Source organism: Aethalodelphis obliquidens, unplaced genomic scaffold (assembly GCF_003676395.1).
Source record: "Aethalodelphis obliquidens isolate GAN/ISIS:26980383/991018 unplaced genomic scaffold, ASM367639v1 scaffold21, whole genome shotgun sequence".
In the NCBI taxonomy this organism is placed as follows: domain Eukaryota; kingdom Metazoa; phylum Chordata; class Mammalia; order Artiodactyla; family Delphinidae; genus Aethalodelphis; species Aethalodelphis obliquidens.
In genome coordinates this window covers 24145071-24166357 of record NW_020837965.1, presented here as the reverse complement: position 1 = coordinate 24166357, position 21287 = coordinate 24145071, and the positions used below count along the sequence as shown (strand labels likewise).

At 62.3% G+C, this 21287-nt stretch overlaps 1 protein-coding gene across 2 annotated transcripts in view; it reads left to right on the top strand.

Moving 5' to 3' along the window:
- The first annotated feature begins 994 nt into the window (after positions 1-994).
- Positions 995-21287, top strand: part of BEGAIN (brain enriched guanylate kinase associated) — a 44703-nt gene continuing 24410 nt past the window's right edge. Inside the window, exons 1-2 of one of the 2 annotated variants that reach the window (XM_027120579.1) lie at positions 995-1080; positions 17823-17851. In XM_027120579.1, coding sequence (XP_026976380.1) covers positions 1039-1080; positions 17823-17851 — 71 coding nt within the window. In that variant the 5' untranslated portion in view covers positions 995-1038. The remainder of the gene's footprint in view (positions 1081-17822; positions 17852-21287) is intronic. The other variant, XM_027120580.1, reaches the window with a different exon arrangement.

Here is a 21287-nt window from a genome sequence, read left to right as displayed (position 1 = left end):
GAGCTCTGATGCCCTCAGAACTGAGGCTGCTTCTTGAGGAGGCCCCAGCCTGGCTTGGACCAGCAAGGTCACCTTGCCCAATGCCTCAGGGAGGAAGGGCTGAGGTTCACCTTGCACCCTTCCTCAGGGCTAGGAAAGGGCCAGCCTTGGGCTCCGCTGGGGCCAGGGATAGGGGTGCTCCAGCTAGAGGTTCCCGGAGCAACACTGACCCATCCAGAGGCCACCTCCCCTTCCTGATTGCTGGCGGGGTGGGGGAAGGGAGTGCCCCTCCCCCATCACTTGGCTACCTTGGCACACGTGTGCCGGGTCAGGCAGAGAGGGAAAGTGGGGCAGACATCTGCAGTGCTGGAGTGGGCCACCGAGTGGGAAGTGGGGCAGAGCAAGGGACAGGGGGAAGTCGGCGGGTCGCACCCTTCGCCCTGAATTTTCTAAATCTGGGAAGCGTGAGCTCCAGGAGGCGGAGTATCCCCAGGGCCTAGAGCAGGGCTGGCATACAGGAGGTGTTCAATAAATGTTGAGGGATGGATTGAGTGAATGTGTGAATGGGTTAGACAGGTGAGTACTGAGGGTTCCCGCCTTCAAGGGCTCATTCACTCTTTCCCTCAAAGCTCGGCCTGTGCATTCATTCCTCATTCATTCGTTCCTCCCGCACGCTCCGCACTCATTCATTCACGCGCTCTGCCATTCATGCTCACGCAGGTTCATTCATTCCCTGCCCCGCCGCCATTCCCTCCCCGGTTCCCGTGCGCACGTGGCGCCCCGCGCCCCCAGTCCGGCCCCGCGGCCCCCGAGTGCGCCCCACCAGGGCGCTGCGGGGGGAGCCGCTGAATCAGCCGCGGCTGCGCGGGGCCGGGGCTGGCGAGGAGCCGGGCTGGGGGCGGGGGGCGGGCGCTCCCTGCGGGAAGCCGGGCGGGGTGGGGGAGCCCCGGCCGCGCCGGCTCCGGGCGCGCTCGGCCTCGGCGGGGAGGGCGCGGGCCGGGGGCGGCGGCAGCGGCGGGACCCGAGCGCGGCGGCGAGCGGCGTGGCTGCCCCGGGGCCATGTGGACGGGTGGCCGGCGGCCGGGCCGGCTCCGCCGGGCGGTGAGTACCTGCGAGCCGGGAGGGCAGGGCGCGGGCACGGGCGCGGAGGCGGGGCGGGCACCACCCACGCGGCAGGGCGGTCTCCGCGCGGCGCCGGAGGCGGCCCGCGTGCCCCCTCCCGCTAGGGGGGCGACGGTCCAGCGTCGTCTCCCCCGCCCGTGGCGCTCCCTCCGGTGCCGGTGCGCCGGGGCCCCAACAGGAACGCTTGCCCGGCCGCGGGGAGCACTCGCGGGGCGCGCTTGCGGGGCGGGGCGGGGCGGGGACTCGGCCTCAGTGCGCTGCCCTGCCCCCCACGCGGCCGGCCTCAGCACCTGGGCCCGAGTTGCCGGGTCTTCGCCCCCCAACACGTGCGTGCCTGCGGCGAAAGGGAGGGTGGGACGGGGGAGGGGGGCAGGGCGGGGCCTAGGGATCTGGGACCCTCCGCTGTGCCCGGCGGGTGGCCGCGGTGCAGGCAGGCCCCCTCCTGCCCGGGGTCAGGGCTCGGTGAGGCCGACCGCCTGGGAGAGGTCGAGGAGCCGGAAGGAGGCTGGACCAGGGGCTGGTTCACTGAGCGTTTGCAGCGCGTGGGCTTGCGCCGGCCCCAGACCCCCTCGGTGGTCTCATTCGGCACCTGCGGGGCAGGTGTTCCCCTTCTCCTCAGTAAGAAGCGAAGCCGCTGAGGCTCAGGGAGGGGAGGGCTCGCCCAGGGCCGCTCCACTGGAGCTTCCTCCCTCCCTGAACCCCAGCCCTGTTGGATGGGAATTGCTGCCCTAGCGTTTCCGCTTCCTGCCTGGTTTAGAGGTGTTTCCTTCCTTGTCTGGGCCCCACCCCATCCCCAGTGTGGTTCCTTTGGGGCAGGAACAGCGTGGGCGACATCCTGGAGCCTCCTGGACCAGCAGGATGGGAGCAGAGTAGGCACCCAGGAGTGAGCGGGGGTGGCAGAATGAGCTGTGCCTACAAAGGAGGAGCCCTGGATGGCCAAGGTCAGCCACAGACCTGGGCTGTGCAGACCGAAAGCTGACCAGGGGTCAAGGCCTTGGGGCCCCAGGCCAGCAGGACAGGGTCTCCATGGGCCTGGCTCCTATGGAGGCCCCAGTGCCCTAGATCTTTGGGGCCGGGGACAGGTCCTTGCCCTTCACCGGGCCCCAGTTCCCCTGCCCACTGCCTGCAGCAGAGCCCTCTGCACTCCCAGGGCCAGGGAGGACTGTGGAAGAAAGCCCCTTATACACTGTGGTGTGCCGTCCCAGCCATGCCGGGTGCGGCCCTGCCGGCTGGGGCAAGTGGCCCATGGAGGCGGCTCCGCTGGCATCTGTGACGCACAGGGCGGGAAGGCAGCAGCCTGGGCCCTGGCAGCGTCCCCGAAAACCCTTAATTTCCCCAAGTCTCACTATAATCAGGCCGGCACAGAAAAGCAGGCACAGTGGCAGATGCGGCTTCTTCCTGGCTGCTGGGCGCTGGCGCCGGGCGAGGGGAGGCTGCGCTGCTGCAGAGGGACCCTCCCGAGCTATTGTCTCATATTTATAGATTCCTGCGCTCGAGTTCCTCTTATCCTCAGAACCTGGAGCTGTTCGCACCTGGGATGCTGAGTGGGCAGGGCTAGGGGTGCCTAGAGCCTCAGTGGTGTGGGTCTGGCTTTCCATGCGCCGGGCGTGGGGAGTGGGTCGTTTCCGGGTCAGGGAGCGGAAGTGAGTCAAAGCAGTCTGGAAGGTGATCGATACCCCATCCTCTCTCAAAGACCCCTGGGTACAGGGTCTGGCCCCAGGTAGCTGCCACTTATTGAGCACCTACTACGTGCCAGGCCCGGTATAAACATCTTCACGCATCGTCTCCCCGGCAACACTTTGAAGTAGCACCCCTACTCCTGTAGGCACTTAAGGATGGTTAAGAATGAATGAATGAGAGGGGAGGAGGGCAGTCCGTGGATCCAGGGCTTGGTTGGAGATGGTTCACAATTTCCCAAATCCCAGGAGGCTCGTGAAGCCCAGGAGTGAGTAGGAGTTGAACAGGGGAGGGGTGGAGGAGCCTGAGAAGCACAGCCTGAGTCAAGGCCTGGGGGTGAGAGGGGGGCGTGCGAGGATCAGAGGAGGGTCAGTCCAGCTGGAGTGTGGAGGTCAAGGGCATGGCCATGGGTCGGCATGTGTGTGTGTGTGTGTGTGTGTGTGTGTGTGTGTGTGTGTGTCTCCTCCCCTCACAGCAGGTAAAGATCTCTGGAGACAAATCCAAGGGTGACCCCAGGCTCACTGTGTTGGCCTAGAATCACCCCCAGGGTCCCCTCCGGGTTCCCCCTCCTGCCGCAGAGCAGGTCACTAGCCTGGAGGAGAGGCCTGGATAGGAGTCTGGAGTCGCGGGTTCCAGTTCCTCCTCTGCTGTGTGACCTTGAGCAAGGCCCTGCCCCCTCTGGGGCTCACTGTCTGAGGCACAACACCTCTCTCGGTCAGAGGAGTGGCTTCCGTGACCCGAGAGCAGGCCCTCGATGGTAGCTGGTGGTGGGAAGAGCTGACCAGAGCTGTCTGTTGGTTCAATATTACAGGAATGAATGGCTGAGTGAGCAAATAAATGAAGGAATTCTCCATCCCCCTAGCGCACTCTCCCCATGTACCCCTCTGCCCCTTTCATTGGGACCACTTAGGTGACTCTGATACAGACCTCACCTTTCAAGATCTCAGTCTACCGCCAGGAGACATGGACCTTGACTAGTGTGGCAGGTGTTAGGAGAGTGACGGGGACCTTCACTGTCCCCCCGCCCCCAGCCAGGAAGGGGACGCAGCAGTGGCTCCAGCCCCCAAAGGCCATGCGCCTGGAGGCTGCCACTGCAGCAACACGTGGATGCCGGGCTGGATGGATGGATGGGGACTTGAATAATGTCAATAAGGGGATGGATGTAAGAACGGATGGGTGAATGGATGGGTACAGGAAGAGTGGATGGAGACATGCTTGAGGGTGGATCAGTGCACGAATAGACACACGTCGGTGGAGGTATGCAACCGTGGATGGACAGATGGATGTGTGGATACAGGATACAAATGACAAGGATGGATACATGGGTGAATGGGAGGCGGATGGCAGGTACAGGCACGGAAGGACGCACTGAGGCGTGAATGGGTACGTGCTAGCAGATGAATGGTTACGGGGATGGATGGGTGGAGCCTCTTTCCATGTAACCCCCCGTCCCTCCCGTTCCGTGATCCCATAGCAGGGAGGCTGCAGAGCTGGGGAGAGGGCAGGGGGCCATGAGGCCTCTCCAGTTATGCTGGAAGACATGCTCAGGGAACGATGAAGCCGCAGTATAGCCTTCTGTAAAGACAGGTGACCAGCGGGGACTCCTGCATGGAGCTCCTTGTCCCGGGAGACTTTCTGGAAGGTCTGGATGGCTCAAGTGCACCCCCCTTCTGAGGAACAAAGGCCGGGGCCAAATTCAGAGTGCAGGCATGACGGCACAGAGCATGAATGCTGGGCCTGTGGCCGCCCTCGAGGGTTCTGAGGCCAGCACAGAAATAACCAGAAGCAGAGGCAGGGTGATGAAAAGTGTGCGAATCCTCAGACCCGGAAAGTCCTCATCTATGAAAGCGGGGGATGGTAATAGGAACTTCTGCACTGGCTTGAGGGAGGCTTGGAAGGTGACTGCGCTCTGTGGGTGTTGGCTGCAGTCCCTGGCCTGTGGCAGGCCATGGCTGTTTACCATTCAGCCCCCGAAGCCCGTGCCCTCCTCCATAAAATAGGGTAGCACGGCCCAGTTTGGGGGGTGCCGTGAGAATAAGTGAGGTGATGTTTGGAGCTCTTAGCGAATGCTCAGCCTGCCCTCCCCACCCCCCAGCCCCCGCTGCAGGGTCCCACCAGTGCCCTGTGGCCGGGTTTTCCTGTTCCAGCCCCAGGAGGCAACCAGGAGCTGGGTCCCTCCTCCCTCGGAGCTCACAGACACCAGCTTCCCATCCTTGGGAGCAGGGTGGGTCTGGGTGGTAGAGGAGGGACTGAGGGGGTCCAGGAGTGAAACAGGGCATGAGTGCCTGACCTCTGAGGGTCCCATCCTGGGTCTGCCGCCTCCAAGCCACGTGACCTCAGACAAGTCACCTGCCCCCCGTGAGAGGCTGCTCCTTTAAGCATAAGACAGTTCACGGCTGTCCCCCCCACAGGACTGGGTGAGGATCTGGGCGATGGTGTGGAGCTTGGCACACAGTAGGGGCTCAGGAAGCGGGGCTGGAGCAGATGAGTCAAGAGGCAGGGGAGCCGGAAGCCCTTTCAGGAGAGGCAGCCCGGGCTGCTAAGAGGTGAGCAGGCCCAGGCTGCGAGCCGTGGCAGCCGACAGCATCCTCCGGGGCCTCGGGCCCAGGCGGCGGACAGCCAGGGGGTTGTTATGACAACAGGAACTTGTCTGATACAGCCAGCAACTCTGGGAGAGGCTCAGAGGACCGGCTGGCCAGGGCCCCCAGCACATTCCTGTGACCGCACATAGTAGGGGAATGGCCAACTTAGAGCCCTGGGCTGATGGGTTCTGAGGTCCCACGAGATGCCAGGCTCTGTGCTGAAGACACCCAGCGCGCTCTCTGCACTCTCACTATATCACTGCCCGGGGCGGGGTACTGCTGTGTTCCCACGTGGCAATGAGGAGGGGACGTGACTTGCCCAGGATCAGTTGGGGTGTTGGAGGTAGATTTGACCTTGGACCTGCCGGCCTCCAAGTTCAGTTCCCACTAGTATTGGAGCAGGGCTGGATGACTGCTGCGGGGGAGGGGGGTGTCCATGCGTAAAGGGGTGGCCTTCCAGGGCCTGCAGCAGTGGCTGGGAGCACTGTGGCCTTCCAAAGAGCCTGAGACCCCTGACTCCCCACGTTCTCCTGCCCAGTGCCCAGCCCAGAGGAGGCCCACACCAGGCTGGGGATGCCTGTGAAGAGAGAGTCGGACCTGGGGTGCCTTCACTTACTCATTCATTCGAGAACTACTTGTTGAGTGCCCCCTATGTGCCTGGCCCTGTGCGGGGAGCTGGGGTAGAGTAGAGCTTACTTTCTAGGGGGATACAGATAATAAACAAATAATTGCAATGTCGATTACAGGTAGGGGTCATGTTAAGAAGAGCAGGGGTTATGAGAGGCTGCTGCAGGGGTGCCTGATCTGATCTGGGGCTACAGTCCTGATCAGATGAGGTGTGAATGGGTACATGCTAGCATCATGTACTTTCAGGGCCCCAGTTCAATAGCCTGGGGACAGGCTGTTGAACTGGGGCCAGGAAGGTGACAGGCTATTGAACTGGGGCCCTGAAAGTTAGCTGGGAGTTAGATGATGAGAGGGAACGGCAAGTGCAAAGGCCCTGAGGCCAGAGAGAGCTTGGCACATCCAGGAACTAGACGGAAGTTCCTGGAGTGGTCTGTGGGGGAGGGTAGAAAAGACACTGGGGCCTTGCAGGGCGTATGAATGTGTGATGTTGTCTGGTTATCTGGTCTGTGATTTTAAAAGTTCACACTGGCTCGTTTGTGGGGTGGACCAAGCTGGGGTCAGGGACCCCAGGGAGGGGTGATTATAGGTGTTCGGATGAAACGTGGTGGCACCTGGGACCAGCAAGGTGATGCTGAGGATGGAGGGAGGTGGCCAGGCGTGAGAAAGGCTGAATAGTTAGGGCCTGACGGCTAGGGGTACAGCGGGGGAAAGGGGGAGAGGGAGCGGGCAGGTCCAGGCAGCTTCCACCCCTGTCTTGGGCAGGTGAGCTCATGAAGCTTTTCAGACATTTAGTCACAGGTGCTGTGAGGCGTCCAGAGAGGTGTCCAGCCGAGCTCAGAAAAGAAGGGGTCCCCAGCACTTGATGTGAGGCACCTCGGCACTGCCAGATGGGCAGAGGCCCCAGGTACACAGCCGTGAGCAGGCAGTGCCAAAGAGAGCCTAGGCCATCCTCCAAGCAGCACCAGAAGCCAGGGCTGGGGATCATGGCCAAGAGCCTGGGGCTGCCACCCCCTAGCGAGCCTTCCTTTGACTCATGCAGCTGCATCCCAGGAGTTCTGCGTGGACCCCTGGCTTCCTGAGATGCCAGGGATCTGTGTGTCTCCCTTCACGCAAAGGAGCAAGGGCTCTGGCCCTTCTCTGGGGTATTCTTCCCCACCTCACTCCCCATCTAACTGCACCCTGGGCCCCCATGTGCCAAAGGCTCTTGCCTCGTAGCGCTGTCAACCATGGTTCCTAACCTTATCCCCTGTGTATCAGTGAGGAATTGCACACAGCTGCTAGTAACAGGGACTGGAAATAACCATGGCTTAAATAAGACAGGGGGTTATTTCTGTCAAGTTAAGGCAGTGCCAGAGGCAGGTGGTCCAGGGCTAGTGTGATGACTCAGTGGTCATCAGGAACCCAGGTTCTTTTTTGTCTTTCTGTTCCTCCAGCCTTTATATATGGCTTCCGCCTCAAGTTTGCCTCGCAGTGCGAAACAGCTGCAGTAGCTCCGACCATCACTTCCATGTTCTAGATAAGAAGCAGGAGGGTTTGGGAGTGGGAGCAAAAAGGGCACAGCCAAGCTTTCTGATCCCTTTTAAGGAGCAGTCACACCCAGTAATTTCTGTTTATATCTCATTGGCTACCCCTGGCTGCAGAGGAGCCTGGGAAATGCAGTCTTTTAGTTGGGTATCTTGCCTCCCAGAATAAAAGGAGGGTTCTTCACTAAGGAAGAGTGGGAGGACAGTGGGCAGCCAGCAGTCTCCACCACACCCTCCCATTCTGCCAGATGGTTGCGGTTCTAATTTCCCCTCCTTCAGGCCCCATATTCACCCATGTCCCTGCACCCAACCCCACACCTGGCAGAGATGAGGAGACGTGGGGAGTGCAGGGTGTGAGGCCCAGCCCAGGGCTTCCCCCCGCCCCCCGGCACACAGCAGGTGCTCATTCAGTGCAGGCTGCCTCCCCAGGCAGATGAAGAGCCCAGGACATGACCTTCCCTTCTCTAGCACTTTCTAAGCCCTGGATTCCAGCTCCTATTTACTGAGAATCAATTTAGGGGGCGGGAGGCCCCCTGCCACGTGCTCTCTGGATCGATGGGGGCGAGCGTTCAGCTGATCACTCTGGCCAGTGAGGGACGGGTGGCCCTGCCGCCGCCCCCCACAGAGGGCAAAGGGGTCCCAGCCACGTGAGAGGAGAGAAGTAGGTGTCAGTGAGGTACTTGGAGAGGCTTGGCCTTGGACTGCCCAAGGAGGATGCTCTCAGGGGCCGGCTTCCAGGCACGGGGCTCTGACCCCGGCAGCCGCAGACAGGATGGCCACGGCTCCCTTGTGGAGCCTAGGGCTGAAGCCCCCAGGAAGGAGGTCTGCAGAGAGGACCTTCAAAGCTGCAGACTGAGCCCCAGCTCAGGTCAGAACCCCAAGGGCCCACCATCTCACCCCAGCTGGCTGAAACAGCCTGGCCAGGAGGAGACAAAGGCATCACCTGGCCCGCTGTCCATCCCGGAGCCCCTGGGCACTGGCAGCAGGGCTGCCACCGGCCCTCTCGCCCGGCTGAGCCGCCGACAGGAGGCCAGGCTGCCCTTCTCCAGATTCCTGGATGAGGTCGCCGTGCGGGTTCTGGACCCCGGGACCCTGGAGGCCTTCCGGGGCCCCAGAGGCCGCAGCCCGGAGCCCTCCCCAGACGAGGAAGACCCAGGCCTGGCCCGGGAGCCCCTCGCAGGATCTGCAGCCCCAGAGAAGACCCTGGCCCTGAGCCCCCAGCTGTCCTCGGAGGTGGCCCCGGAGGCTGCAAGCAGAGGGGGGCCGGGCCGGGCCACGGAGACTCGCGTGGGCGGCGGCAAGCATGGAGGCCCAGCTGCTTCCCCCCAGAGGCCTCCAAGCCCGGTGAGTCTCAGCCCTCGCCCATCCCCTAGGGGGCAGCTGGACAGAGGTCTGCTGGGGCCCCTTCCCTTCTCCTTGATGGGCCATTTCCTCACAAGTTCTGGCTGACCCCCTCCGAGTTCCCTCATCACCCCTCTTTCATAATCACTGTAACGGGAAAGACCTTAAGCACCCGAAGAATGCAGCTCTAGGATGAAATTTCTGGCTTTGGGGCAGGCAGGCTATTTCTGGAGTACGCACGAGTAAACAATGATAACAATAATATCACACCCGCAGTGGCAGAGACCTTGGTGTTTCACCGTGGGATTTTATATGATGATTCTTTTGAAGTTTTGAACCTCAGACACGTCCACGTGAGGTCGGATGTCACAGTCCTGTCAGGCAGACGGGTGGGTCCACGTCCTTCCTAGCTGCCCATTTTATGGAGTTGGAAAACTGAGGCTCTGAGTTGCCCCGGGGCCCCCTGGGGAGTCTGGGCTTGGACTGAGGTCTTGGAATCTAAGTAGCCCATCATCACCCCCACACACACACACACTTCAGCCTCAGACAGGTGGGAAGAAGGACTCGGTGAGACCTGCTCGGCCGTCCTGGGGGATCGGGTCGTGCAGGTGTCAGGATGACGGCACCCCACCTCGCTGCTAGCCTTCGTCTCCCAAACCACCTGTGTCCCCAGGGACCAGGGCGGGTCCTTATGGGCTGTTGAGGGCCTTGTCCTGGCCACAGGCTCGAGGTGGGGCTGCAGGGCCAGGTGGTGGAGATCTCGTCCCGGCCCCTCCCGGAATGGCCGCCCTGCACGGAGGGGTTCTTTTAAAAATAAGATCCTGGGCGGTAGCAGAGAGCTGATGCTTGCCGAGTGCTTACCAGAGTTGTTCTAACTCTCCATCCCTGTGCACCCCCAGTGGGTCGGTGTCATCCTTGTGCTGCGGAACTACTGCGCACTGGGAGGCGACAGGCGAGGGGAGGTCACGGGAGGAGCCGGGGCTGGGCACAGGCTGTCTCACCTCCCCCTCTGCACCTACGCTTCTCCGCGTCACTTGCCTCCAATGACCTGACCTGCCTTTCTCCAGGGAGAGCCAGGGAGCAGCGTGGCTGGAGGGAAGCTCTGGGTATTTGAAGACCACCAGCCCTTCCTCTGGGGTCTGCTGGGCCAAGTGCAGCCGGGGAGTTCTCAGCTCAGGGGGACCCAGCTCAAGGACCTGGGCAGGTTGCCCACCCACTCGGGGCCTCGGTTTCCCCGGCCGTGGAAAAGCGGTCATGGTCACGAGTTTTCTTTTGCCTTGTCACGGGGAAAGCATCCAGCAGGCACCCAGTAAGGATCGCGTCCCCGGCCCCCTCCACGTGGGCCTGGCCATCCGGGACCTCCCCACCCTCCGCTCTAGGCTCTGCACACCATGCAGACCTCACTCCAGGGACCACTGGGCCCGGGGGAGCCCCGTGATGCTCAGGCCTCTGGAAGATTCTGTCTGAAGGCAGCACAGGGCCTCGGGGACCTGTCGGGGTCCTGCAGCAGGTGCTGGGGGGCAGGGCTCTGTCCTGGGTCCCGGCCAGCATGTCCTTCCCAAGGAGCTGGTGTTGGCTCCTTGAAGCGGGAGGTGGGCCTCAGCCCCCAGCCCAGCCCAGCCCAGCCCAGCGTCATATGTGGTCAGCTCCAGACTCGCGTCGAATACTCCAAACAGGCCAGTGAGAGATACTAGGATCTGGCCCATTTCTCAGACTAGGAACTGAGGCTCAGCGAGCAGGGCCCGGCAGGGTTCTGGCTGGGCTGTGCCCCGGCTCAGGGAACCCGGACAAGCCGCATCCCCCAGTGTCTTCGTGTGTGTCGCCAGTGGAGGTGCCTGGCGCACGACAGGAATCCCGTCCCTGGGACGATGGTGGCCATGAAGGTGAAGACGACGGCCCCTCTACCTAGCCTGGACAGGCTTGTGTCCTCGGAACAGTTCCCAGGGTGAAGGTGGGGCTTCGGGAAGGTAGGGAGACCCCGGGCTTCCAGGCAGCCGTCTGAAAGCCCTTTCTGGAGGACAGTGCCTGGAGCCGCGCCGTCAGCCAGTTCAGGGAGGAAGTGGCAGAGCAGGCAAGGGTGGGGGAAGGCCTCTGCCCCGTCTGGCGGCATGGTCATGGGGGACTCTGGTCCGCCACTTCACTGTCCAGCAAACAAGAAGCCACTGTGGAAGGTCTCAGGGACCTCCAGCCGTCACTGTCACAGACCTGGTACCAGGCTCACTCGTACTACAGTGTCAATGACTGAAGCCAGGCGTTTCCTGAGAACAAAACGGGCAGAAGAGAGCAGAAAGCACAGGCCGGGGTCAAGGAAGGAGAGGCGGGCTGGCGGCTCTGAAGTGGCCTTAGTGATGTGACAAGACCCCAGACGCCAGGCCTGGAACTCCCCAGGGCTGCGTTTGGATCCGGCCTGAGGGGCTTTCCCACGTGAGACCTCACGAGCGAGCCCCCTCCACCCTCTGGGCCTCAGGCTCCCCGTCTGTAGGGCCAGCGTAAGGTGTGATAGCGCCTCTCCCCGGTGGGGGACCCCCAAGGTGCTTCTGGAGGGGGCAGCTGCTTCCCTGCTCCCCAACTGTTGCCATGTGGGAATGTGGGCCGGAGTTGCCAGATTTCCAAAATTTCAGTAGAAGCCAAAAATACGGATTTTAAAATGTAAACTCTCCCAATTTTTAAATGTTGGCTCAAACGTTTAAAAAAAAAAAATTAAAACCCTCTCGCAGGCCAAATACAACATGCCGGCGGGCCCGATTTAGCTCAGCGGGCCAGTTTGCTGCCGCGGGCCTAGTCCGTCTGTACCGGCGCACGGCTGGGAAGCCGAGGCCCTGCCCAGGCCACGCAGAGAAGCTTGGGGCCCGGCCGGGGAGATGGGACGGGGCACCTCTCAGCCTGCAGCGAGGTCCTCCAGAATCCGCAGGGGAAGGACATTCTTGGCCCCATCTGGGGACAGCCCCAAGCCAAGGTACGGGTTCAAGCCCCCAACTTGCTGAGTGACCTTGGGCCAGCGCTCGCCCCTTTCCCGTCCACCTGTGCTCACCTTGGTATTCCGACTGAGGTATCAGGATGACCCACTGTGTGCCCAGCGCAGCGAGCCCTGCGGGGGATGCTGAGGGACCCGAGGCTGGCTTCTCACCCATGACACTCTCCTCCTACCTCCCCGCCTGCCCCTCCTCGGTGCCCTGGGCTGGCCCCGCCCCCTCTCTGAACCCTCGCCTGGCAGAGCCCCTCCTCTTCCCCATCTACGCTTGCTCCCTTGGCGACCTCATCCAGTTTCCAAGCCTAATTGCTGTCTCCATGCTGGCCACTCCCAGATTCACATCTCCTGGACCCTCCTCTGAACTCCAAACCCAAGTCCCCACCCTCTTGTCCGTATCCCTGCTGGGATGTCTGGACCCGAATCCCGAGCTTCTCCCCAGCCCCCTTCAAGCTGCTCAGGCCAAAACCCGTGGCCTCATCTTTGGCGATTCTTCCTTCCACCCCCTTCTCTAGTCTGTCAGGGCATCTGAGTGCCTCTCTTGCCTCCACCCTGGTCCCCACTGGATTTGTGTAGGTGCCTGCAGCTGGACTCCTCGGGCCCTGCCCTCACCCCTCAGTGCGTCCTCCGCACAGCAGCCCGAGGGGCCCCCAACTCAACCTCTGCTGCCCACTGGTGACCGGACGCTTCCTGAACTCAGGGCAGGACGGGCACTGCACTAATGCCCTGGCTAATCTGCCTCCCCGCGGTGGGAATCTCAGCACCGTGAGAGCAGAGAAGGTCCTCTAGTTTAGTCTGTTCACTGCTGAGTCCCCTAGAACAGGGCACACAGTGAATGTTTGTTGAGTGAATGCAAGAAGGCAAGGAGTGATGTAAAACCTCTTAGAAGAGGGTCCACCCTGAGTGATGACGTCTAGAGTCTGGCTCGGGAGTGGCTGCAGCCCTATCCCCAAGACAGGCCCATACGCATGCGTGGCCACCGTGTCACTCACAACGTCCTTTGAAGATCTTCCATCCTCCCTAGATGAGGGATTGAGCTCGGAGAGGTTGAGGGTTTTGCCCAAGTTCACAAAGCTGCATAGGAAGCCCAAGTCTCCGTCAGTGGGAGGTGGGTGGCCACTGCCTGGGCCACATCTGGGATTTGGTCCCCCCCCATCTCTGCCCTCTGTACTCTTCGGCTCGTTTCCTCCCCTTGAGAAGAGGGTGAGGGAACAGGGTCAGGAACAAGGAAGCTGGAGCTCAGAGTAGATCTAAGGAGGGCCCAGGGGACCCATCACAGGCCCTGAGGGAGGCAGGGACTCACCCAGGGTCACAGGGTGAGTCGGAAGCAGAGGGGAGGCCTCAGCACCCAGCAGACCCCTCCCTGACCTGGACCCGCTTTCCTTCTCGCGACAGTTTCCAGGCATCACAAGATTTGGGTGGGAAAGGGCAGCAACACACCCGGGCCAGATGGTCCAGTAGAGGGTTCACACATCTGCTCGTGGGGGCCAGTGTGGGACTGACCCCCATCAGCAGAGGGGTTCCCTGGGCAGGGCTCTGTGCAGGTGTGTGTGTGCTGGGTACCAAGCGGGCTCAGGTGCCCCCAACATGGGGGTGGGCTTGGGGGAGGGGATGGGACGACGGGTGAGTGACAGGGACCGTGAGAGCAGACCAGAGGCTGCTCGAGGTGGAGAGCAGATGCCACTGGCTGGGGATTAAGAGCGATTGCATTCATTCAGGCGTCACCAACGGCTCATCAGAGGCCTCTGCAACAGGCCCTGGTGATGGAGACACCATAGCTGAAGCAGAGGGACCCTGCTGTCAGGGGTGTCTCTTGTAGTGCAGGTGCAGGGGCGGGGGCAGGCAAACGGACACGGAGGATGCGTCCAAAGGGACAGGGCGTGATGAGAAATCATTTGGTGGGAGAGAGGAGCTACTTTAGGTGGGTAGTCAGAGAAGGAAAGATCCAGGCAGAGGGAAGGAAGTGCAAAGGCCCTGAGGCAGGAGTGAGCTGGGTGAGCTTGGGACCAGCAAAGTGGCCAGTGTGGCCAATGTGTGCCAAGTGAAGGGCAGGTGGTGGGGGTGTGGCCAGAGGGTTAGGCCGGGCCCAGTCAGTATTTACCGACCCCTCGTTGAGGCTTGACTTGTGACGCAGAGTCGCCTCCCTCCATTGCCCTTGGGAGCACCTACTGTGTGCATCAGTCACGTGCCCAGGTGCCACCGGGAGGATGGCCGCTCGGGAAGCTGCCCCAACCCTCCACGCTTCTGCACCCGACCTGCAGGGGTTTGCCTCTTGGAGCCTCTGTTTTTGCATCTGTAAAATGGGGGTTGTAAGACCCGCCTCGCAAGTCACGATGGGGATTAAACAGGATTGATTTCCTTAACAGGGCCAAAGGCTGCGCTGGCTGTACAGCAGGCAACTAAGGGTGGAGGGGCCTGTCTCTGGCCCTCGGGAAGCTCAGAGTCTCTCAGGGAATAGGGAAAGGAGGGAGGTGGTGGGGCAGTGGTGGTCGGCAGGGAGCTCAGAATATGGCTTGGGGTGAAGGAGGGTGAGCATTCGGGGCGGCAGGGGCCAGCACCAGCAAAGGCATGGAGGAAGACGTAGCAGGTGGGCTGAGGCAGGGATGCATGGTGTGGTCCGGTTTAGCCAACAAGTGGGGCTTGTGTGAAATAAAGATGGCCACCGGGCTGGACCACCTAGAAGAGACAAGAGGAGAGTCTAGGACAGACAGTGACAATGTCACAGGTGTGTCGTAGGAATAGGCGTGGGGCTGTGAGTATGGGGTGAACCAGAGGGACAGCGCCCAGGGCAGGGATGAACTCTCCCTCTGAGGGCACCCAGAGTGCCAGCCTGTGTTCCTACCTGTATCAGGAGAGCACTGGGACCCCACTTGCCTGTGGTCCCTGGAGGGGCCAGATGGGACCTTGAGGGTATTTCCTGCCCCATCATTTCACACTGGGGACCCTAGACATCTCAAGGTCCCTCATAGTCATGGTCTCCACCAGCCCCGGCCCCCCTCCTATAATGGAGGCACCACCTCTGGTCTGAGACCCACGCAGTGCCCCGTTCTCCTCCACCCAGCCCAACAGGCAGGCCTCAGCTAACCTCAGGTGACAGGGCAAGCCACTTCATGCTCCGGCCCAGGTTTCCTCATCCAAAAGAGGGGCATGTCAGGAATATCCCCAAATCTTGTGATTATGATTTGCAGAGTCAAGACTCAAACGTGGTTCTCTGGCCCCAGTACCAAGACCATTGCCAAAGGCATAGCCCCTCCGCACAGGGCCAGCCCCACACAGCTGTGACACTCTTTGCACATACACCCAGAGCTTCACGCACAGCTCCCACCCCCTGGGTGAGGTGCTGGGCTAGCCCCGGGACACAGCTGGGCAAGACACAGGCCCTGCCCCAGGGAGTACAGAACTGGTGTGGAGGCCAAACCCAACTACTCCGCTGGGCCTCCATCATGGAGGGCTGACTGGAGGAAGCGGCCTTTAAGGGTGAGGGCGGTGGTGACCACACAGTCACTGGGTCTGGGGAGACTGCGTGGTAGGATCAGAGCCAGGCTTCAGGGTCTGGATTAGCAGAGCGAAGGCAGGGGCTGCTGAGGTGCTGGGGCTGGACCCCCCCTCCCATTCCCTGTCAGCCTTCTGCCCCTCCCACCCCCCTCCCTCCCTCCCACCCCACCCCCTGCCACCAGGGCAACTCAGCAGCCTCTCCTAGAGTCCCTTCTTGGGGAAGAAATCCCCAGACAGGCCTTTGAGAAGAGCTGAAACATTCAATATAAATAATAAATGTGAGATTTTTATAATTAAATTTTAATACATTCTTATTAATTTTAGACAAACTCCCTGGCAGGTCATTCACTGTGAGTGACTGAGGCAACTGGAGGCATCTGAGGGGTGTCCCCAGGCTTTGGGTGGGAAAGGTCTCTGAGGAATGGGGTCCAGGCCCGGCTGGGCTCTGTCTCTGAGCTTCGCTCTCCTTATGCGTAAAATGCGAGTGACTGCTTCCCTGAGGAAGAGCCGGACAGTGCGGTGAACGCAGGGCTGCTGGGCGGTGGTGTCCTTATTATCTCTGCCGTTCTGCTGTGAGTGGACACTCCCGGGAGGCGAGCCGCGGTTTCATTTCTCAACCATTAGCCCCTGAGGGCAGGGCTCGCCTCATTTGCTGCCGCCTCGGAACCGCAAGAACCAAGCCCAGAGCTAATGAATGAGCGAGACACCGTGGGTGGATGATGGAACACTTGGACTTTGGGGCTTGGGGCTGACCCTCGCAACGCGGGGCTCCTCCCACCCTGCGTTGGCGGGGTGGAAGCCAGGCCTGCTGGGTGCTGGGGGTGCCCTGGTGAAGGGACCCGGCTCCTGCCTGGAACTCACAGCCAGAAGGGAAGAGGCAGGAAAGACACGCCAGAGAGGTGTAGGATTCAAGCATGCATTATCCGTGTTTATTGAGCGCCTGCTGTATGCTGGGATCTAGTGTGCTGAGCGCGGTGATGGGAACCTGGGAAAGGTGGGCCTGGGTACATAGGGGGCGTCGGGGAGATGCTGGCCAATCGGCCAGCTCTTTGTCTTGGGGGAGGAGGGTATATAGAGGGGTCTGGGCTCGTGGTCTCCGACAACTTTTAGAGCGTCGGGGATTGTGTCTGGCCGCCAGTCCAGACGCCTCGGGGATCCTTTCCTCTGGAATTCCTTCCCGCACCCCAGCCCCTCCGCAGTCCGCGATGCAGAAGGGCAGCAGAGCGCCTTGTCTTGCTCCGCCTGCCCCCAAGCCCAGCTCGCAGGTGAGGAAACTGAGGCCAGGGGAGTCTCGGGAGGTCCTGACCAGCACCCGGGGAATTGGTGGCCGAGCCTGGCGGAGGGCCCCCGGTCGGGCCTTCCAGCTCGGCGCTGGCTGCCGGGCTGCGCCCTCGCCCGGCGGGGCGGTGGGGAGGCGGCGTGGGGCCCCGACCGGAGCGGAGCGCGCTCCCGGCGGACGCGGCGGCGGCTCCTGGCGCGAGGGGCCGGGATGGGCAGCCATCAGTCTTCCCAGGTGTGTCGCGTGGTCCCTGGGCTCAGCCCCCCGTCCCCCTTTAATGCCGGCCATGGTACGGAAGGACGGGGAAAAGCCCCCGGGAGCGGCCTCTCCCGGGCGATGGAGAGCCCTTCCCGCGCCCCCCGCCTCGCGCAGGAAGTGCGATCCCGCCCGGGCCGCTAGCGGTCCGGGTTGTTCGCCGGCGCCCGCAGGGTTAATGGCAGCCGATGGGCCCCCCGTCCGGCCCTCGGAGGGGCTTCCCGGCTGCGCCGGGCTGGGCGGGGAGGGTCTCCAAGCCGCGCGCGGGCGGGTCTGCGCAAGCCCGGCAGGGAGCCCCGCTGGCGAACAGGGCGCGCAAGGGTTAATCCCTTGGGCCCAGAGGGGCGAGCCAGGCCCGGACCCCAGGAGCTGAGGGCAGCAGGGTCCCTGATTGAGGAGTCTGAGGTCCCGACTGCTAGCACCCTCGGATCGTGTGCGTGTCAGGTTCTGCACTTCCATATGGCCCCCAATTGCCCGATTTGAACATTTCTCCGACTCGGAGATTCTGCAATTCAGGGCTTGGCTTCCTCCGGGAGGGAGCGCGGGGCTGGAAGGGTTAACGGGCGGGGGGGGGGGGGGGGGGGGGTGCAGCGGGGACCGCGGCCGCCGGAGAGTTAACGCAGCCAGTCCGGGTCCCCTCTTTTTCGGGCAGGCGAGACTGGGATCGGCCCGGTCAGCGCGGTCCCGAGTCCCCGGGCCAGCCCCTTCCTCTCCCCGGGGGGCGTAACTCGGTGCGCGGCGGCCCGGGCGGGCTCACCTGTTACTCGGCCGAGGCCCCGCGCACCCACTGAGTCCCAGGGACTGCGGCCAGTGAGTGTGGGCTGGGGGCGCGCGGGCCGGACTTTCCAACAACCGAGCCGCGCGGGGGTGACCCGCCGCCGCGCCCGCCTGTGCCCGCGGTGCCCAGCTCCGCCCGGCGCGGCCGCGGAGCGCACGCCTCCTGCCTGCTGACCCTCTCGTTTGGTTTCTCGCAGGCCTCTGCCGCAGACATGGAGAAACTCAGGTGAGTGGAGCGTCTTCCGTGCCGCGGCTCCCGGGGCCGGGGTCGGGGATGGGGGCGCTAGGGAGGGCGACGGGAGAGGGCTTTGCCCGAGCGCATCTACGGCCCGCGGCCGCCCGGCGGGGCTGGCCCGGGCCGGTATGCGTGTGTGTGGTGCGTGTGTGTGTGCGCGCGCGCGCGCTCGGCTAGACCGCGGGGAGCGCCGCGCGGGGGGTCCCCGGCCGGGCCGGGGCCGATGCGGCTGCGGGTGGGAGTGCGCCACCCAGGGCCGGGTCGGCGCGCGCGCGGGTTTACGCGGTACCCCCGGCCCTGCCCTGGACTCTGGATTGTCCCCCGGGACGCTGCTCCTGCCGTTACGCATCAGTCCCCCGCGCCGGCCGGTCTCCCATCCCCCAGCTGACAATTGCCTGTTCTGAGTTTTTAAGTTTCCACCTTGTGGGGGCAGGGGCGGGGGATGGGGTCCTCCCGGCGGGCCAGGCAGTCGTGTCTTGGAGCCATTTTAGGGGAATCCCGAGAGGGCGTCTGGGGAGAGTCTCCCTCGGCCTCCCTCCAGGTGCTAAACTTTGAGCCTTAAGGACTCCACTGGGCGCCCTTCTCGGCTGGCCCGGGATCAGTCGATTTGAATATTCACAACTTCCCTTGGGCACCCTGACCCCCACTTTGGGATCACCCCTCCTGTGTCTTCCTTCCGGAAGCTGAACCGAGGCCCAGCTCTGGCTGCTGGGTTTCAGGAAGATCCGCGGGGCCTGGAGGGTCTCTTGGCCTCCTCCTCCCCCCTCTTCCCCCCTCCCAAGGCCAGGATCAGCATCCCTGGGAAGGCAGCTCGGTAGCGGGTGCACCCATTCCCCAAGGGGCAGGGACCCAGCAGAGCCCAGCGTGTTCCAGTGCAGGCCCCACGGTCTAGGGGAGAGGGCCCTGGGGCCTTCCCAAGTGACCCTCATGTGCTGTGGATGGGTCACTCGGGAATGCCCAGGGGGACCCTGGGGACAGGTGGGCCCACAGGGAGGCCCCAGACTGGACATGAGAGCAGGGCCTTCTTCTGGCCGCTGAGCTGGAGTGCAGCCCTCCCTTGTGGGTCCCACAGGACCAGAACCCATCAGTCTTGGGCTGGGAGGAGGAGTCCAGTCTCTTAGGTCGTAGGAGCTCAGACACAAAACCAAACGTCCATCAGCCAGGCCCACCTTATCATGGTCAAGGTCCAGGTGGGGCTGATGAGGCCCAGACAGCGGCAGCCCTGCCTCTGGCCACATAGATGAGCTCAGGCCTCTGACCTCATGCCAGGATCCTCCTCTATACCCCCATCGGCTGTCATCTCACCAGTACCCCTACTGGATGGGGCTGTCTGTGGAGGAGGCATCACTACGTACCTGGGACTTGAAAAGAAGGTAGCATTCATGGGGCACCTTGAGGCCAGGCTGGTGGGGGGCCCCTCTCTGGTTCTCTTTCCCTCTCTCTCCATGCCCAGCCTGGAGCTTGTGAGCAGTAGGGACAGAGACGTGGCCCAGCCTGGCTGGAACACAGGTGGGCAAGTGAGCCGGGTGGGCAGATGCACTGTCCCAGCTGCTGAGGGCGCCGAGCATCTCTTTATTGGGTGGGCTGAGGGCTTCCCCGAGTGGAATCCTGAAGGTTAGTCGCAGTGGCCACAGGGCCCAGGCTTCTTGGCTTCACTGAGGCATCGGAAGCAGAGCTCAGGAGCTGGTGGGATTGGGGGTCCCGTGTGGCCAGGACACAGCATAGCCTCCCAGAATTGGGGAGCATCCTGCTCTCCTCTCCCTCTCACCCTATTAGTAGTTTCAGAGTGACCTCGAGGGCCTTTCCAGACTCTTTCTTCCCAGCCAGTACTGGGGCTGCCCCTGTAGGGTTCTGCCCTGCATTTAGTGTCAGGGGTCCAGGACCAAGAGGCCCCAAGGGATGTAGGGGAAGCTGGTCAGCATGGCCTCCCATGGTGCAGGTCACAGGGTCTTCTGGCAAAGTCCTGACCCTCTCTGGGGCTCAGTTTCCTCATCTGTAAAGTGGGTATCCTGAGCACCCCCACCTTGCAGGGCTGTTGGGAGGACGACCTGAGATACTGGGGTCTGACGGGCCTCACCTGGGACCTGGCCCACAGCAGGTGTCCAGGTAGAGGTTCACTGTGGGGCATCCGACCTGCACAACTCTGGGTTCTCAGGCGGGAGAGGATTCATTTGTGGTCCAAGTGAAGGGGTCTTGGCTGTCCAGCAGGATGGCTCTGTGCCGGGGTCCTTCCTCTTGTCCTGGGGCCCGCATCGCAGGCTGGGCCTAGGAATCTGAACTGAGCTCCGAGAGGGCAGGCCCTTTGCCCCGTCCAACACTTGTCACACAACACACACACCCAGCCACAGTGCCCGAACCACAAGGACTATGTCCTGTGACCCTCAGCGGCTCCCTTTGTGAGCAGGTACCCAGCTGGGGCTCCCTCTGCCCGAGCCTCTCTCCTCACCACCACCCCACGCTGCAGCCCCACTTCTGAGTCCCGAACTAGCTGTCACCTTCATGCCTCTCTGCCTTTCAGGCCTCCCATGCTGTCGTCTCTGCTCAGAATGCCCTTCCACCCACCTTCTTGTCCACATGACAGACTAGTTATCCTCCGTGTCACTTTTCTCTGAGGCCTTTGTGACTCTCCTATCCCTCACCCCCAGATGGGCTCATTCCCCCTCTGTGTACCAGGTCCTGCGCTGATGCTGAGACAGGTCAGCCCTCCAGAACAGGGACCCAGGCCCAAAACACAGGCCCCCAGGGATCCCAGGTTGGAGACACTAGCCTGGGGAATCAGAGAGGGCTTCCTGGAAGCAGGGACACTTGAGCCAAGGCTTAAAGAATGAATAGGAGTTTGCAAGGAGGACAGATAGGACGAGCCTTCCTAGAGGTGCAGCGTCCTGGGGGCCTGAGGAAACAAGGCTGTGTTCAGGGAGACCGGTGAGGGGTGGGGAGTGGAGGTCGGTGGGGTGTCCTCTGTCCTCTCCGCCCCATAAGGAAGCCCCTGCGAGCAGAGCATGGGGTCCATTTCTCCAGCCCCAGATCTGGCCGCCTCTGCTCTGGCCTGATGCATGCCCCCTGCCCCTCGCTCACCCAGCTCTCCTGCCTCTGACTGCTTGAAAAACTCTTCCTGTGACACTCAAATATTTGCAGATATTAGCGAGTCCCGGCTGGCTGTCAGCACGCGGAGCCGCTGCACCGCTAATCCCAAGTTAATCCCCTCCTCTGCCTTGTCTGCCCCGGCTCCGCCTGTTTTAACAACCGCCGTGGCCGCTTTGCTGCATGCCTTTTGGCAAGCCATTTCCTCTGTGGGAGCCTCAGTTCTCTCCTCTGTCATAGAGCAAAGTGGGTCAGTCGCCTCACATGGCACCTGGGACACAGAAGGTGCCTAGGAAACCCAGAGCTATTCCTGTTCCAAGTCCATCCCTCCCCCCCACAATATAAT